The sequence below is a fragment of the Aotus nancymaae genome, unplaced genomic scaffold (genome assembly GCF_030222135.1).
Source record: "Aotus nancymaae isolate 86718 unplaced genomic scaffold, 86718_ANA_hifiasm-v0.15.2.pri h1tg000049l, whole genome shotgun sequence".
NCBI classification, from domain to species: Eukaryota; Metazoa; Chordata; class Mammalia; order Primates; family Aotidae; genus Aotus; species Aotus nancymaae.
In genome coordinates, this window is record NW_026988463.1 from 3509390 (window position 1) to 3526740 (window position 17351).

The window sequence follows — 17351 nt, forward strand, 5'->3', positions numbered from 1 at the left end:
GCCAGAAATATCCAGCATGCAGGGTGGGAACCAGGAGGCCTGTGCAGGGGTGGGAGTCAGAGAACCAGCCCTCTAAACCCACCTGGCTTTCCCACAGGTCACACCCAGAAGGTGATAGGGGTGTCTGAAGATTGGCCATTAGGCCTCGCTTGTGCCAACCCTCACACCCACGGGCCAGAGAATACATGAGGCCACTGACCCCATCGCGTCCACCCGGTTACCTCTGTGAGCTCAAAGAGCTGTCACTGCCATCTACAGAGGTGGCCACGGATTCCTGGGAGGCTGGGAGCTGGGCGTCGTCATCGAGGCCTGGAGGTGCCTCTTTGGCAGGTGACCTGCTCAGGGGTGTGATGCTTTCAGGATGCTTCTTTTGATGTCGGGCGCCCTTGGTCTTAGCAGGTCCCTTGGGCCTACGGGCCTCGGGTCCTGTGGTGGCCTCCTGCTGTGCATGGACCGCTGCCCTTGAAGCCTTGCAGGTCTGGGAGGCGAGGGTCTGGCAGTGAGGCGCCTGCAGCAGCACCTGTGAGAACTGGCTCTCGTCCTCGGAGTCTGAGTCCAGGGTCTGGTGCGTGTACTGGAATATCTCCTTCAGCTTCAGAACCATCTGGCGTTTAGGCAGAGGGCGGACTCCAAACCTGACGGAGAGACAGGTGGACCTCAGGACCCACCCACAGGGCTGGCCCACGCTCCACACTGTTCTCCATCGTAGCAAAGAATGATGCCCAGTGCATTCAGCGAATGGCTTATGTGACAAACCGTAGATGCCTGACTTCCGTGAGCATCCGAGGTTAGTGTCTCCAACTAAGCTTACTCTGATGATTCCAAATGAAACATGCCAGCCGGGCACAATGGCTCATGGCTACAATTCCAGCAGTTTGTGAGGCCAAGGCAGGAGGATCGCTTGAGTCCAGGAGTTCAAGGCCAGTCTGGGCAACACAGCAAGACCCCGTCTCTACAAAAACTACAAAAATTAGCCAGGTGTGATGGTGTCGCCTGTAGTCATAGCTACTAGGAGGCTGAGGTAGAAGGATCGCTTAAGCCCGGGAAGTTGAGGCTACAGTGAGCCAAGATCACGTACTCCAACGTGGGCAACAGAGTGAGACTCTGTCTCCAAAAATAAAATTAAAAATAGACAAAAGATACACTGCTCCCAGCTCTGAGGGATGGTGGCAGCAGTAGCCTCCACGGGTGCCTGAGCGGAAGAGCACCATCATGTGGATGTGAGAGTTCAATGTTCTTTTAAAAAAATCAGGCCTCCTCACTCAGACTGCTCTGGCTAGGGGCCACTTCCATCCACAAAGAACATGGGGACCTGCTGCCCATGGGTGACATGCCGGAGTCTATGTGTTGGCTCCCTGGGAAGGGTGCACAGAGAGGACTGGGCGGCTCACCCCGGCACCCAGCAGTCAAGCATGCTCCCCACGGAGCAGACTGCAGACCCTTCCTCCCAAGCCTGGGTCAGCTGCATCCACCAGACCTCAAGGGACCACGTGGGGGACCCTTCCACCCCCAGGCCTGTGAAACTTGGTTACTCGTGGGAGGGAAAAGCTCACTGTGGGCAAGCTTGGAAGACCACTAACCTATCCAGTTCCTTCTTCAGCACCGGGGTCTCCATAATGGAATACTGTGGCATTGGAGTTATGGGCACTTTCGGGGGCAAATTCTTCTCCCGATTAGCACCTTCTGGGTAAAACAAAAAAAGCACATGTTTTAGCACGAGGGACACGGATTTCCCACGTGTGATCCCAGTAGTGTCACCAAGAGGAATACTGCACTTGAAGATAACGCAAGCATCACTTTTGCTCCATGAAAGCAACAACGGCCACCCCTTCCCTGTCTGGAGCCGGGCTTCCCGTTGACAGCACTGGGTACATGCACTGAGGGCCACACCTTGCATAACACATGCCAGCTGAACAGGGCTCCTGGGGCTACTCAACCCAACAGCACAGCACGTGACTATGTCTTACACGTAAACTTAAAAATGTCTGAACCACAGTGGCAACTTGAGACAATGGGCCACACTGATACTCTTCAAACAGGCTTGGCTGGGTGCAGTGGCTCACGCCTGTAATCCTAGCACTTTGGGAGGCCGAGGTGGGCAGATCATGAGGTCAGGAGTTCCAGAGCAGCCTGGCCAAGATGGTGGAACCCTGTTTCTAGTGAAAATATAAAAATTAACTGGGCGTGGTGGCTTGCGCCTGTAACCTCAGCTACTTGGGAGGCTGAGGTTGCAGTGAGCTGAGACTGCACCACTGCACTCCAGCCTGGGCAACAGAGCGAGACTCTGTCTCTAAAAAAAAGAACAAAGAAAGAAAGAAAACAGGCTTAGATGTCAGTTTTGTTTTTTTAAAATAATTCATCAATTTAAAAAACCCAGTTATTTACAATGTAATAACAAAAAAAACCACCCAATTAAAAAAATGGGCAAAGAATGTGAACATATGTTTCTCCAAAGAAAATGTACAGAATGGCCAATAACCACATAAAAAACTGCCCAACATCATTAGTCATCAGGGAAGTTCAAGTCAAAACCACAGTGAGATACCACTGCACGCCCGCGAGGACGGCCGTAACAAAAACACAGAGCACTTGGGCAACGTGGCAAAACCCCATCTCTACAAAAACAAAAAGAAACAAAAAGAAAAACCAGCTGGGTGCGGTGGCCCAAGCCTGTAGTTCCAGCTACTCGGGAGGCTGAGGTGGGAAGATCACATCAGCCAGGAAGGTTGAGGCTGTAGCAAGCCGTGAACACACCACTGCACTCCAGCCTGGGCAGTGGAGCAAGACCTTGTCTCAAAACAAACACAACTACAACAAGAAGAAAGAATAACAAGTGTTGGTAGAGATAGAAGACGGTGCAGTCACTTTGGGAAATAGTCTAGCAGTTCCTCAAAATGCTACACACAGTTGCCATATGACCCAGCAATTCCACTGCTAAGTATAGAACCAAGAAGAATGAAAACTTCCGTCTACACAAAAACTTGCATGTGAATGTTCCTAAGTGGCATTATTAACAGCCAAAAAGTAAAAACAACCCACATGTTCATAACGGTTGCATGAATAAGCAAAACTGGCATGCCATCAGTGGGGTATTACTCAGACATAGAAAGGAATGTATGCCCAAAGCCGGAGCAACATAGCAAGACCCTGTCTCTACAAAAAAAAAAAAAAAAAAAAATTAGCCAGGCATGGTGGCACCTGCCTGTAGTCCCAGCTACTCAGGAGGTTGAGGTGGGAGGATCACTTGAACCTGGGAGATCAAGGCTGCAGGAGGTTGAGTTCTGATTGTGTCACTGCGCTCCAGGCTCGGTAACAGAGCAAGAACGCTGACTCAAAAACTGGCCGGGTGCAGTGGCTCAGGCCTGTAATCCCATCACTTTGGGAGACTGAGGTGGGTGGATCACTTGAGGTCAGGATTTGAGATCAGCCTGGTCAACATGATGAAACTTTGTCTCTACAAATGCAAATTACAGGTGGCAGATGCCTGTAGTCCCACTTACTCGGGAGGCTGAGGTGGGAGAATTGCTTGAACCAGGAGGGTAGAGGTTGCAGTGAGGCGAGATTGTGCCACTGCACTCTAGCTTGGGCAACAGAGCGAGACTCTGTCTTAAACAAAAACAAAACAGAATAAAAAGGAATAAAGTACTGATCCATGCTACAACATGTATGAATCTTGAAAACTGTATGCTAAGTGAAAGAAGCCAGCCACAAAAGGCCACATATTAGTGGCTCTTTTATATGACATGTCCAGGATAGACAAATCCATACAGACAGAAAGTAGATTCTTGGTTGCCAGGTCTGGGGGAAGGGGAAGGGGAGAGACCGCTCATGGGTTTGGGATTTATTGTTGAGATGATGAGAATGTTCTGGAATTAGAGTGGTGACAATGGTATAACACTGTGAATGGACTAACAACCACTGAACTGTCCATTTTAAAAGGGTAGTTTTTTTGTTTTTCTTTTGAGACGGAGTCTCACCCTGTCGCTCAGACTGGAGTGCGTGCAGTGGTGCAATCCGGGCTCACTGCAACCTCTGCCTCCCCAGTTCAAGCATTTCTCCTGCCTTAGCCCTCTGAGTAGCTGGGACTAAAGGCACATGCCACCACGCCTGGCTAATTTTTTATAATTTTAGTAGAGACAGGGTTTCACCATGTTAGCCAGCATGGTCTCAAACTCCTGACTTTGTGATCCGCCCGCCTCAGCCTCCCAAAGTGCTGGGATTGCCGGCGTGAGTCACCGCACCTGCCCCAAAAGGGTAGATTTTATGGTATGTGAATTATATCTAAATAAAGCTATTATTTTAAAAAATAATAGGCAACGCGAGGTGCCTCACGCCTGTAATCCCAGCACTTTGGGAGGCCGAGGCGGGTGGATCACCTGAGGTCAGGAGCTGAAGACCAGCCTGACCAACATGGTGAAACCCCCTCTCTACTAAAAATAAAAACTTAGCCGGGCTTGGTGGCCGATGCCTGTAGTCTCAGCTACTTGAGAGGCTGAGGCAGGAGAATCTCTTGAACCCAGAGGTGGAGGTTGCACTCCAGCCCGGTGACACATGAGGAACAGAGGGACTTTGGGTTCTTCTCTCTTTTATGACCATTTTATCACCATGGAGCCCTTTGAACGCAAACATCTCCTGAGAAAGGCGGATTCTTCCTGTGGCCACAGCAACACCGTAAAGCCCCCCTCAGATCTGCTCTCCAGCCCCCTCCGCCTGTTCTCACGCCCCCTCCGCCTGTTCTCACAGCGCTCCCTGGGAACTGGTTAGAAAGGCTGGGCCAGGTGTGCTATAAGAAGCCCCTGAGGGCAGGGGGCACTGTCAGTGGCCTCATTAGTCTGGATTTCCGGTAGCAGCACCGAGGGGAGGGGCCGACACCTGGGGCTCTGACTCTCCCCCGGGACTGAAATGAGCAGGAAGGTGGCATCCCTGCACCTGGGGGGACCAGGAAGAACGGGCCTCACAGCCTTTCACGCTTGCCCCACCTGTTTCTTTTCTTAATTGAAGTGAAATTCACATAAATCTTAAAGGGCACAATTCAGTGGCAGTAAGTATTCACAGTGTTGTGCAACCATCACCTCTATTCCAAAACATTTCAGCACCCCAGAAGGAAACCCCGTACCCCATAAGCTATCATTCCCCCTCCCTCCAACCCAGGGCAACCACTAACCTGCATTCTGTCTGGAGTTGCCTATTCTAAACATTTCCTATCCATGAACGCAGACAGTACATGACCTTCGATGTCTGGCTTCTCTCACCTGGCAGCGTGTTTCCCGGGGCGTCCACGCTGTGGCGTATGTCAGTGCCTCGCTCCTTTGTGGCCGAACACTTCCATTTTCTAGATGGACCACGTTTGGTTTCCCCATTCACCTGCTGACGGGCATTTGCATTGCTTCCGCCTTTTGGCGACTGTGAATAGTGCTGCTATGAACATGCGTGTCTGAGTCCCTGTTTTTAATTCTTTTGGATACACAGGCAAAAGTGGAATTGCTGGGTCCTGCAGTTAACATTCTAAAGAACCACCCTGGCCCGATCTTAAGGCACGCCGATACTTGTTGAACGAGTCTCGGCCTCTGGAGGTGCTGGCTCCGTGTTCTGGAGAGGAGTCCACAGACGTGGATTTTTAACACATGCCCAGGTAAGCACTAGTTCCAGGCAAGTTTGGGAAACCCTGACTTACTGGCTTAGTAGGTGGAGGGGAGTCTGGAAGGCAGCAGAAGTGTTGTGCCTCAGGTCAGCAGGCATTCAGCACCACCTGTCCCTGGGTCGCATGACCGATCTCCATACCCACTTAGTGTAAAAGCGTCAGAAAGACAGTCTCCTCCCCAGCTCTCCCAGCTACTTACTTGGCGTCTCTAAGCCTTTGGGCTTCTGAGCTCCACTGGTGCTTAGCATCTGGGTGGGAGAAGAGGTCTCCGGAGGCCTCTGCTCTTCCCCATCCCAATCATCCCACAGAGCAGAATTCAGAACGCTCAGCCTGCTGTTCCCCAGGGAGCCCGCACCCGAGGACTTCTCTTGTGATTTCCGCTGGGCAGTGCAGCTTCCTCGGATGGGGGTGGTATCCAGGAGTCCCGGGGAGCAGCAGTCACAGCTGTCGGTGGCCTCCTTCATCCTGAGGCTGGGGCTGCTGGTGCTCAGGGGGCCGGTCCGCTCCAGGTTCCAGTGGTCAATGGGAATTGGCGAGAGGGGCTCCATGTGCCAGCAGCCATTGTCAATTGGAATTGGGGGGTCAGTGTGCAGTGAGGGGCTGCTGTTGGCCTGATGGGAGGCCACCTCCTGCTCATCGTCACTGTCCCCGAGTTCCACGACTTCAGTCACTGTAGTCTGATTCAGAAAGCTTGGCCCAGGTGGCGAGTGTTTCAGGAACCGCCTGCTGAAGTGGGTGTGGCCCCCTGAGATGGGACATGGAGCCAGCGGAGAGGAGTGCAGGTGGCCCTCGGGGTGGGGACAGGAAGGACTTCTGTGGCCTTGCCTTCTGCCGTCAGAAGTTCCTGGAGAGGCAGGAGTGCAGCATGAGGACGGTATCTGGGGCCTGATGACCGAAAGCTTCTGAGCGGCTTCGTTCCCTTCCCTGTTTCCTACCGAGGGCCTGGGCATGTGCTGAGTCACTGCCTCTACGGCCGGCCCACTCCTGAGGCTGCTGATTTGGGTCTGGGAAGAACATTCTCGGCTTCTGCCTGCCAGCGGGGTGGCGGGCACCAGCCACGAGGTGTCTGTGGTGCTGCCCTCTTTGGGGCTGTTCTCACGGTCACAGAACAGCCAGGGAGCCTCTCTGCTGCCCCAAGAGCCCCGATTCTTTGGCAGGCCCGCCTGGTCCTCCCGCTGCAGCAAGCCTTCCCTTCCGGGTGGGCTCTGGGAAGGTTCCTGATCTGTATCAACGTCAATGATGGAGAACAGCTCACAGGATCTAGGGCTAATTTCTAGAGCTTTCTTTTCTTCCAGGGGATCACTAAAAACGGACTTCTTTTTGGATTTTTCCAGCTCCAGCTCCTCATCTGAGTCCAGTAAGAGGATGACCTCATCTTCTTTGTTCATTTTGGATGAAGATTTCTGAGATCTGGAACTTGAATGGTCAGGATTTGACTGTGTTAGGTCAATGGACAGAGATTTTTCTGGGGACATCAGGACCCCCTTATCTCTGCGCTCCAGCATGGACTGACACTCTTTGCCTTTCTGGCCTGGCTCGTTAGACAGCATGAGGACACTCCTCTCCCTCTTCTGCTTTGATGGCACAGCTGGAGATGGCGGGGTTGAGGACCCCACCTGGGAAGTTCTGCTGCGGGACCGGGGTGTCGACAGGGCCCACCCGCTTGTATGATGAAGGTGGTGAGACTGGCAGGGACTCTCACCCTGGGGAGGCCCCAGTAGGGAGCAGCATGGGTGTGGTGGAGACGCCTGCCAGGGAGCCAGGCGATGAGAAACCTCCAGCCCCCTTTCCCTGACGGCGCCACCCTGTTCCTCGGGCTCACTGGTTATTTGTGACGGCTCTGAGAACTCTCCCTGAGTTGAAGAGAAGAGCTGTTCATAATCCCCAGCATCATCTGAGCGTGTAAGGGAGCTTTTTTTCCTCTCTGCCCGGCAGCCCCCGGAAGGGCTGGAGCAGCTGGAATGGCTAAGTGCCTCCTCCGGTGCCTCCTGCTCAGGGGCCTCCGGTCCCAGTGTCCCTGAGCACTGGCCCTGGGGCAGTGGGAGGGTGCACTGTCCCACCTTCTCCCAGGTGGTGTCAGCCTCATCTCCCAGCCCCGATGGCTCCACCGCCTCTACCTTGTCCCGCTGTTCCTGCACCTGGACACTTGCAAAGAGCTGCCCAGAGACCGGAGTGTCCCCCTCCAGCCAGTCAGCGTCCTCGCCAGTACCCGATGCCCTTTCTTCCTGGAGCAGCTTTCGCTGAGTAGCTGCGAATTCATAAATTTCTTCCATTTCTTCTTCATTCACTTTTTCTTGATCTTCTTCATGGCCCTTGGATTTCAACAAAGTCTCCACTTCCTCCTCTTCATCTGCCCACATTGACCTCAAGAGTTCCTGGAAATTCTCCGCCCTGGTTTCGCAATTCTCAGCTGCCTTCTCCTCCCATGGTTTGCCCTCTGAATCTGTGGCAACAGGCACCTGTTCACACAGGTGAACAAGTTCGCTCACGCCAAACCTGCAACACAAAACATCGGGAGTCATCGCCACTCTGCATGGAGGTAGGCTCCGGGCATCCCCGTGGGGTGGGGGACCAGAGCAGAGTCTTCACCAGGAGGAATGACCGTGACCCATGCCCTGCTCCCTCTGAAGGTGGCGCCCACACTCCTGCCCAGAAACACCCAGGCCACTTAGTTCCAGACACCAGAGACTCAAGACACTTAAAGCAGGGCTTGCTAACTACAGCTGCAGACATAAAGGTGTGTGTTGGGCTGAGTGTGAGGTAACAGGGATTGGCAAGGCTGCAAAACTGGGGAGTCTGTGCTGCCTCAGAGGCCCCCAAGACACAGTGTCAGGGCCAGGGGTGGTGGCTCATGCCTGAAATCCCAGCACTTTGAGAGCCAAGATAGCAGGCTCACTCAAGGCTGGAAGTTTGAGATCAGCTTGGACAACACAGCAAGTGTCCATCTCTACAAAAAAATACAAAAATTAGCCTAGGAGTTCAAGGCTGTATTGAGCTGTGATCATGCCACTGCAATCCAGCCTGGGCAACAGCAAGGGACCCTGTCTCTAAAAAGATGAAAAAGGCTACCACAGTGGCTCATGCCCAAAATCCTAGCACTTTGGGAGGCTGAGGCAGGAGGACTGCTTGAGGCTAAGAGTTCAGGAAGAGCCTGAGCAACGTAGCGACACCCTGTCTCTCCAAAAAATAAAAAATGAATGAAAAGACATGGCATCAGACAATCCACAGCAGACCCAGTCTGTCAGGTCAGGCCAGGCCAGTTGGCCAGCCGGCCACCTGTTTGAAGGCTCTGTGGCCTAATCAGTTCATTTCAAACCCCAGAGGCCGAGCCGTTCCTTTCCTAAGAGAGCAGTGGAGGGAGGATGCAGCTTTGGATGAGCCTCATCGGAGGCAGAGGCGCTGTCCAAGGTACAACACTTGTCCCTGCTGAGCTGCTGTCTCTCTCCTAAGATGCTGGTTGGACAAGCCAGGGGAGCTGTGGTGTACCAAGATACAGCCTAAGCATTCTCTCCACGCCTGTTTTCTGGGACTCTGGAAAGGACCCATTTGTTCAGGTCACTGTAGCCAAGGGCCATTCTCTTCTTCTTCTTTTTTTTTTTTTTGATATAGTATAGTAGAGTTTAGTGGCCCAATTCAGCTCACTGCAGCCTCTACCTCCCAGGTTCCAGCAGTTCTCCTGCTTCAGTCACCTGGGTAGCTGGGATTACAGGCACACGCCACCAGGCCCAGCTAATTTTTTTTGTATTTTCAGTAGAGACGGGGTTTCACCATGTTGGCCAGGCTGGTCTCGAATTCCTGACCTCAGGTGATCCGCCTTTCTCAGCCTCCCAAAGTGCTGAGATTACAGGCATGAGCCACCACGCCTACCCCATTCTCTTCTTATCACACCCAGGGGGCTAAAAACCCAGGGGGCTTGGCCGGGCGTGGTGGCTCACGCCTGTAATCCCAGCACTTTGGGAGGCTAAGGCAGGTGGATCACGAGGTCAAGAGATCGAGACCATCCTGACCAACATGGTGAAACCCCGTCTCTATAAAAAACAAAAACAAAAACAACCCACAGGGCTTGACAGTCCTCCCCATCCAGTGCTTGGCACCCCTGCCAAATGTCTGTTCTGGCCTGACTTTCACCTAATACACCCTGTTCCACAGGGTCATTGCTGGTCGTGGACTTGGGATTAAAAGGTATAAACAGGACTCTTAGTTCGCTCAGCCTCAGCCCCGACCCCTGTGCAGCACAACCCTCCCCTGAGCTGTCAACCTGCCAGTTAATTTCAAAAGCTGGGGAGCAATCCAGACCTGTGTGCCAGGGAGCTCAGCTCTGAGCTCAGGCCAGGAGGAAGGCCAGTGTCCGCAGTGTAGAGATAGTGCAGGAACGTGCGGGCGGCCTCAGTGCTCACGTCACCCAGCAGGACACGCTGGGTCAGAACCCCGTCCTCTACAGCAGAGAAGCCTTCGTTGTTCACCTGAAGGTGAAATGCAACACAGAGGGTTTACCGGTCAGACAGTTGTAACTTGGAGCAAAGCAGACAGTCTCGGGTGTCCTGCAAGTCACTAGTCTTTTTATTTTTCTTTTTAGAGAATTTCCAGGAGTATCTCCTCCTGTTGCCCAGGCTGGAGTGCAGTAAGCTGCATAGCTTACTGCAGCCTTCAACTCCTAAGCTAATTTTTATTTTTATTTTGAGCTGGAGTCTCACTCTATCACCCAGGCTGGAGTGCAGTGGCACAATCTCGGCTCACTGCAGCCTCCGCCTCCCGGGTTCAAGCGATTCTTCTGCCTCAGCCTCCTGAGTAGCTGGGATTGCAAGTGCATAGCACCATGCCTGGCTAGTTTTTGTATTTTTAGTAGAGACGGGGTTTCACCATGTTGGCCAAGCTGGTCTCAAACTCCTGACCTCAGGTGATCCGCCCTCCTCAACGTCTCCAAGTGCTGGACTTACTGGTGTGAGCCACTGTACTGGGCCCCTAGGCTAATTTAAAATTTTTTTTGTAGAGATGGGCTCTATGCTGTTCAGACTGGTCTTGAACTCCTGGCCTCAAGCAATCCTCCCACCTTAGTCTCCCAAAGTACAGGGATTTAAGGCATGAGCCGCCGAGCCCGGTCCCTAGTCTTACAAGCAGCTCCATGCCCCAGGTAAAGCGTTGCCAGTGCTGCTGCATATTTTTGGCCAATAATTTTACAGGTGAGGCTTAACACTTGTCTGTGGTCAAATCGTATTGAGAATAGACATGCTAGGACCCAGTTAGATTCCTCCTGATAGACACATCTGGGCTCCAGAACTTTGACAGAGACTGAGAATAGCTCCCTGAGTTCCTGCTGACACTGAAGTCAAATGCTTTCAAGTCTGAAAACAAAAGGTTCACCAGCACCTCAACCCTGAAGAGATCAATTGGGAGCCTTTGTAATTATGCAAATAGAGAAAAGAGAAAACAATTCTGGGAAACAATGAACTTTCATTTAACAGAATGAAAAAGCCGGTTTCCCAATTCTGAGGCCACCCCCTCACACCCGCTCCTAACCTCAAGCATGGGTCTTTATCTTCTCCACTGTTACAGAAAGGGGATGGGAGGGGGAGGGAGAAGGTGAGAACATGGTGAGGGGGGCAGGAAGTGAGGGAGACAGGGATGGGGGGGGTGGAGGCGGGAAAGAAGAGCACCTGAGGCAAGGGGAGAGCCTAGTCAGAGAAAGGTGGTGGGGAGGGTGGGGGGCTGCGGGGGAAAAGGAGGGCATGTGTACTTACATACTGGATGAGGAGCGGGCATCGGGCATAAAGCACAAACTTGTGGGCGTAAAGCACCTCCCCGCTGTCTGTCTGGAACTGGACGTCACTCAGGTGTGGGTTATTGACCATGGTGCCAAAGTCAGAAACCAGCAGCCCAAGGGAGAGCTGGAGTGGGAGGAGAGGAAGCGCCGTCACCTCGCCTACCTCTGTTCCTCTCCCTGGGCAGTGGGAAGCTCCCTGCAAGGAGGTGGCACTAGGGTGGGCCTCAAGTCGGGACCTGTGCTCTCCTTTCCTCTCCAAAATGGTTCCCACAATGGGCTCCACCTTTGAGTGACCCTAAAGCTGTCAGCAGCACAGAAGAGCAAAGCACTAGGTTGTTCCTCTGACTCTCTATTCCAGGGGGTTCCCTGGCACCCATGGAGAGGCCAGACGTGGGGCTAGATATGAACCCGCAGCGCTGGCAACTCCTACACTGCGTGGGCCAGGCCGCAGGGTACCTGGGCTCCGAGGAGGTATACCCATGCCCTGTGATGGACAAGCACCCTGAATCCAAGCAGCTTGGGGACCTGGCCAAGAGGACAGCCGGGTTCTGTGATGGTGTCCCCAGGCTGGCCCTTGGCTTGAAGTGCTTGGTTGACACTGACATGCAAACGGGAGGAGGTCCACTCTAGGGACAAGCCAGCTCCCACCCCGGGTCCTCCCCACACAGCACCCTGACAGGGAGGCCAGGCCTGACTGCTCCGCTGTGGTCTGGAGCCCAGCCCAGGATCTGCACAAAGGGGAGGGACAGCAAGCCCTCAGTGAGCTCGCAGCTACCGGGGAACAAGCAGAGCATGCCTGGATGGGGTAGCCGCACTGAGAAACTGTGGTCCCACACGCCTGGGACTCCAGAGAGAGCAGGCTCTGGGGGCTCAACCCTGAGGTGCCCCACGGAGTCACAGACAGAAATGGCAGAAGTCTCATGGCAGACCCCTAGAGGAACGCCAGGGCAACTGTGGGCCTGTGGCTCTGCTCACAGCTGTCAGGATGTGGCAACCTTCTGGAAAGCAGAGACCTTTTTGAGAGGCTGTTGCACTTGCATTGGGGGCTAGAGGCCAGTGGTGAGCTGACCCCACCACATACATGGCAAGTGGGCGTGGCCAGGACCACAGAGCTCGGGGCAGAGCCAGTCCTTACCGAGGCACGGCCGCCCCTGTCCAGCTGCTTGTCCTGTGATGGCACCACAAACCCAGTCAGAGGAAGGCTGCTGGGCACCATGTCCAACCCTGAGTGGAGGATTTGCAGATTAAAGGAACGTCACGGCTCAGCCACTTCTACCACCAAGACAGTTGACCACAGGCTGAGCCGGCCCGTGATGCCTCAGGAGGCGCTCGCTATCTGAGGACGCCTTCATGCAAAGCCAGCCCGCACGCCCCGTTTCACCACCACCCCACCCAGGAGGTAAGAGAATGGCAAAACGGACACAGTTCACCCAGAGGATTCCCTCGCTGTGGCAGACAGCTCTGTCTTTGGTTAAAGTGGAAGGGAAATCATGATGGAGTTGTCTACACCACATTCACCTTTGAGAAAAATGAAAAGCGCCCAGAGGCAGTGTGTTCTCCCAGCAGGTCAGAGCTGCTGTTGCAGTGGTGCAAGAGCCAGTCCATGCCAGCCTCAGCCGCGGGGAGGGGAGTCCCGGGAGGGCAGGGCCAGCCCCAGAGTCCCACCCAGCATCTCACCTGTGGCCCCTTCCGAGCCAGCCAGGCCCCCACTGCCGGGCCACTGGCTGGCGCTGAACCCCTCCCTCGCCAGGTCCATGAGGTCCTGCAGGGCCTGGTGCTCCCTCTGGCTGGCCGAAGGTGATGGCTCCCTGGAGTCACAGCCTGCAGGCGGGGTGCTGTGGAGAGCGGGTGACCTTCGCATGCCCGGCTCTGACTGCTCAGGTGGCACCAGCGGTGGCATGGGCTCCTGCGTGAGGACCTAAAAGAGGCCGGTAAGCAGAGTAACCATGTGGCCACTGTCACTGACACGCACTGCAGAAGCCGTCACATGTGGTATGCATGGATGAACTTAAAACTACCGAGCAGGACACTGGCTGTGGGGACGGAGGGTCCCCGGGGCTCCAGCCACAGCCCAGAGCAGCCCTGGGATGGTATTCTCCAGCACTCATGTCAGCAGGCTCCTCCTCTTGTCATGGCCAAGCCTAGGCCTGTGGCATCTGAGTCTGCTCAAAGGCTTGTCAGAGGCCAGAAGTCCTCCAAGTGGCCTCAGGCAGGTATGTACTGACTCCAGGGCCAGCTGCTGCAGGGCCGTCTGAAGCGTGTGTTTGGAATGCAGATTCCCAGACTCCGTCTCAGGCAGTTTGCCAGCGGCCCCAGGACTCTGCATTTTCAACAATTCTAGGAGCACAGTCCGTGGTGGAAACCAAGGGTCCTCCCTGATCCTACCAGCAGGGCCGTGTAGCTGCTGCACAGAGAAGAGAGCTGTAGCCACCAAGCGCCCCTCTGGCTCCCTCCCGCCTCTGCCTTTCTTTCCTGGACTTGCCATCACCTGGCTGTGGATCCCCAGTGTAGCAGTTCTGGGACTGCCGGCCTCCCCCAAAAGCCCGTGGCATATGCCTGAGGAGAGGGGCTCACCTGGGCGGGCCGCTGGGGCACGAGGGGAGGGACCAGGCTGGCTGTGTAGAAGGCCTCCACGGCCCAGGCCCCGGTCAGTGCGCTGCCCTCCCACAGAAAGCTCTGCTTGCCTTCAGGTGGAGGCAGATACCAGCCTGCCTTTTCCCACCCTTCCTTTAAAATCCTGCTGGTGGGAAGTGGTGGCATGCTGGACAATTCCACTTCCTCAGAGAGGAGTAAGGCCACACGGTCCTCTATCTGTCGGCCTGTGGTCTCAGAATCCTGGACTAACAACAGTGGAGGCGAACCTGGGGGTTTCTTCTTGCGACTTTTCTTCTCTAGAGAGAAACAAAAGTGACACCATCAATGGTGGAGTCAATCCACTCACCTGGGACCTGCTGGTGTTCTCTCCCAGGTGGGTGCTGGTGGTCTCTGTTCTTGGCCACACAAACCTGCTTCCGGTCTTATCCTCTCAGAAAAGGCACTTTCCAGCCTGAGTGCTGGCACAGCTGCACACGGCTCCATCTCTGACCGGGACAGAGCCATGGCCATCAGCAGGTCCTCAGATGGTGTCTCGTCTATCTTCCGCCTCTTGCGTGGCTCCTTCCTGCTGGCGGGTCCTCTCCGTTTCAGACCTCCACCATGATCGCTGAAGCTAGAAGACAGCCACAGAGAAAAGTTATTGGGGCTAGAGGCATGTGCACTTCTGAGGCTGGTCACACTGGCCTGGCAAGGGCTGGGCCTGAGAGAAAAGGGATGGATGTGGATCTGCCAGGCAGACACATCCCCCACTTCTACTGCCTCGTGGGAGCTCACTCAATCCAGGCCAAAAGTTCAGCAGGGCCCAGGCACAGGAGAGCCTGGGTGTCTTCATGTGCCGCTGCCCAGCGGGCTCACGGCAGACGTACAGAGCCACCTGCAGTACCTGCACATCCTCATGTGGCCCAGCCCGTCCAGTGGAGTCAACAATGGATGGCTCTGAGCTGGCTCCCTGGATTCCCACCACCTTCACCCATCAGTACTTCCGATGCTCTTTACACAGTCCTGGCCACACCAGCAGAAAAGGATCCTTCCTATAGGGGCTCCAGGGCAGTGCCTCTGCCCATGGCCAGAAGGAAGGGCTTCCCAGCTTAGGCTGCCAATGGTCGACATTGTACCAGCCACCCCGGGACTCTGCATTTTCAATAGGCAGCAGTTTGTTTGGTTTAGAGGAAATGAACAGAAGCATTTCCAGCTGGAGAGAACCTAGGCTGCCTGGGTGACTCCCAACAAGCTGGGCAGGAAGGAGGAGGGCAGAGGCAACGCAGGAACTTAGCACACTCCGAACCCACCTTCCCTGCACTGCAGTCATGCCTCTGGCTTTTGCAAAAGCTTACGCTCTCCACTGGGCCCGGGACGGCTCAAGTTCCCCTTCCAAGGAACCTAGATAAGCACAGCCTCCCAGAGGGAAAGGAGCTGCCTGGGCAGCTAGATCCCCCGCCTCTGTGAGGGGAACACAGACTCTGTCCCCTCCTCACTCCCCAGCAGGCCAGGTTTGGCCTGTGGGGAGAACGTGAGGCGCTCAGGCTGGGGCATGTGTTCTGATGACCATAGGCTTGGCCTTTGGGGTTGGGGGTTTAAAGACCCCGTAAGGGCATCCAGCTCCTGCACTTTTCTACTCTAACAGCCTTCTACATGGACCCACATACATCTGGTTTCAGTACTTGGAGGTATTCTAAAAGCAGACATGGACACATTATCTGAGCAGGTGGTTTTGGTGCGGTCCTGCCAAGAAAGAAGCAATGGCTTAGATGACGTCTATTCTAAGGCCTCAAGGCGTGCAACCCTGCCATGCTGGTGTGGAGGTACTAAATACAGATGGGCTCCCTGCCAAGAGAATCCCCCTCTGCCCTCTGCCATCTCAGCCCTGGCCCAGCTCAGCTGCCCATGACCTGTGTACAAAGCAGTGGGTGGGACAAACGGCCGTCACCTTTGGCCTTCTCTTTGCTCCTGACAGCTGTCCCAAACCTGGAGGAGTCAAAGGCCCAAGTTGCCTCTGTTCCTATGAACCTGGTATCAGCTCTGGTGTCCTCAGTGGCAGGGCAGTGTGGAGCAGGGCCAGCCCTCTAGCACTTGGGTGGCTGTGGTTTGCATGCTGAGGACTTGTTTCCTGGCTGTGAGCAGGGCCTCTCATTTTAACTTTTAAGCATTAATTCATGCAAGATTTTTAAAAAAGAGGGTCCTACACTTCTGTTTCACCAAATTTGTTGTTTTTGTTTGTTTATTAAGACAGGGTCTGGCTCTGTTGCCTAGGCTGGAGTCCGGTGGTACAATCACAGCTCACTGCAACCTCGACCTCCCAGGCTCGAGTGATCCTCCTTCCTCAGCCTCCCAAGTAGCTGGGACTACAGGTGAGCAGCACCACGGCTAGCTAATTTTTTGATTTTTTTTTGTAGTGATGGGTCTTGCTATGTTGCCCAGGCTGGTCTTGAACTCCTGGCCTCAAGTGATCCTTCTGCCCTGGCAAAGTATTCAGATTACAGGCATAAGCTACCATGCGTGGCCAATCACCAACTCTTTGAACTGTGCCAAATAATCATCTTACATTAACATTGTGCAAATTGGACTACCCTGAGGTGGAAAGCATGCAACAAGCATATAAACCAGTCACCAATGAAATGGATGCAGTCAAGTGACTACCAGATCCTTAGATGTGTTAGAGCAGCAGTCCCTAACCTTTTTGGTACCAGGAACTGATTTCATGGAAGACAGTTTTTCCAGGGGACAGGAATGGGGAAAATGGTTTCAGCATGAAAGTGTTCTACCTCAGATCATCAGGAATTAGATTCTTAAAAGGAGAGCGCACCACTTATCTGACAGGAGGCGGAGCTCAGGCAGTAATGCTTGCCTGCCCACTGCTTACCTCCTGCTGTGTGGGCAGGTCCCTACAGGCTACAGACCAGTACTGGCCCGGGGGTTAGGGATCCCTGCACTAGAGGGTACCAACTGCAGGATCATGGGATTGGAAACTCAGGAAGGACCTTGAGGGAAATGGTGCAACGATCATTTCTGCACACACCTAAATGGGCAAGTCCAGAGCCTTCCAGAATGCAGACTGTCCCCTCCTTACTCCCTTCTAGACTGTGCCCGATTTCCACTTTAAGTGTTTCATTTGTAGGATCAAAGAGGGCTCTATTTTCCTCAAACACCATAAAAAGCTTTTTTTTTTTTTTTTTTTTTTTTTTTTTTTTTTTTTTTTTGAGACGGAGTTTCGCTCTTGATACTCAGGCTGGAGCGCAATGGCGCGATCTCGGCTCACCGCAATCTCCGCCTCCTGGGTTCAGGCAATTCTCCTGCCTCAGCCTCCTGAGTAGCTGGGATTACAGGCACGCGCCACCGTGCCCAGCTAATTTTTTG

General features: G+C 54.0%; 2 protein-coding genes across 4 annotated transcripts in view; one reads left to right on the plus strand and one right to left on the minus strand.

Moving 5' to 3' along the window:
- Positions 1-7349, plus strand: part of CLUAP1 (clusterin associated protein 1) — an 86436-nt gene extending 79087 nt beyond the window's left edge. For both annotated transcript variants that reach the window (XM_064362386.1, XM_012441762.3), the window contains 2 exons: positions 5470-5632; positions 6976-7349. The gene's annotated coding sequence lies outside the window, so the exon portion shown is untranslated. The remainder of the gene's footprint in view (positions 1-5469; positions 5633-6975) is intronic.
- SLX4 (SLX4 structure-specific endonuclease subunit) overlaps positions 1-17351 on the minus strand; it is a 31054-nt gene that overhangs the window by 1784 nt on the left and 11919 nt on the right. For both annotated transcript variants that reach the window (XM_064362383.1, XM_064362384.1), the window contains exons 6-14: positions 14408-14610; positions 13977-14293; positions 13080-13320; positions 12538-12626; positions 11380-11526; positions 9938-10104; positions 5841-8137; positions 1581-1683; positions 222-635 (exon numbers count right to left, since the gene is read on the minus strand). In XM_064362383.1, coding sequence (XP_064218453.1) covers positions 222-635; positions 1581-1683; positions 5841-8137; positions 9938-10104; positions 11380-11526; positions 12538-12626; positions 13080-13320; positions 13977-14293; positions 14408-14610 — 3978 coding nt within the window. The remainder of the gene's footprint in view (positions 1-221; positions 636-1580; positions 1684-5840; positions 8138-9937; positions 10105-11379; positions 11527-12537; positions 12627-13079; positions 13321-13976; positions 14294-14407; positions 14611-17351) is intronic.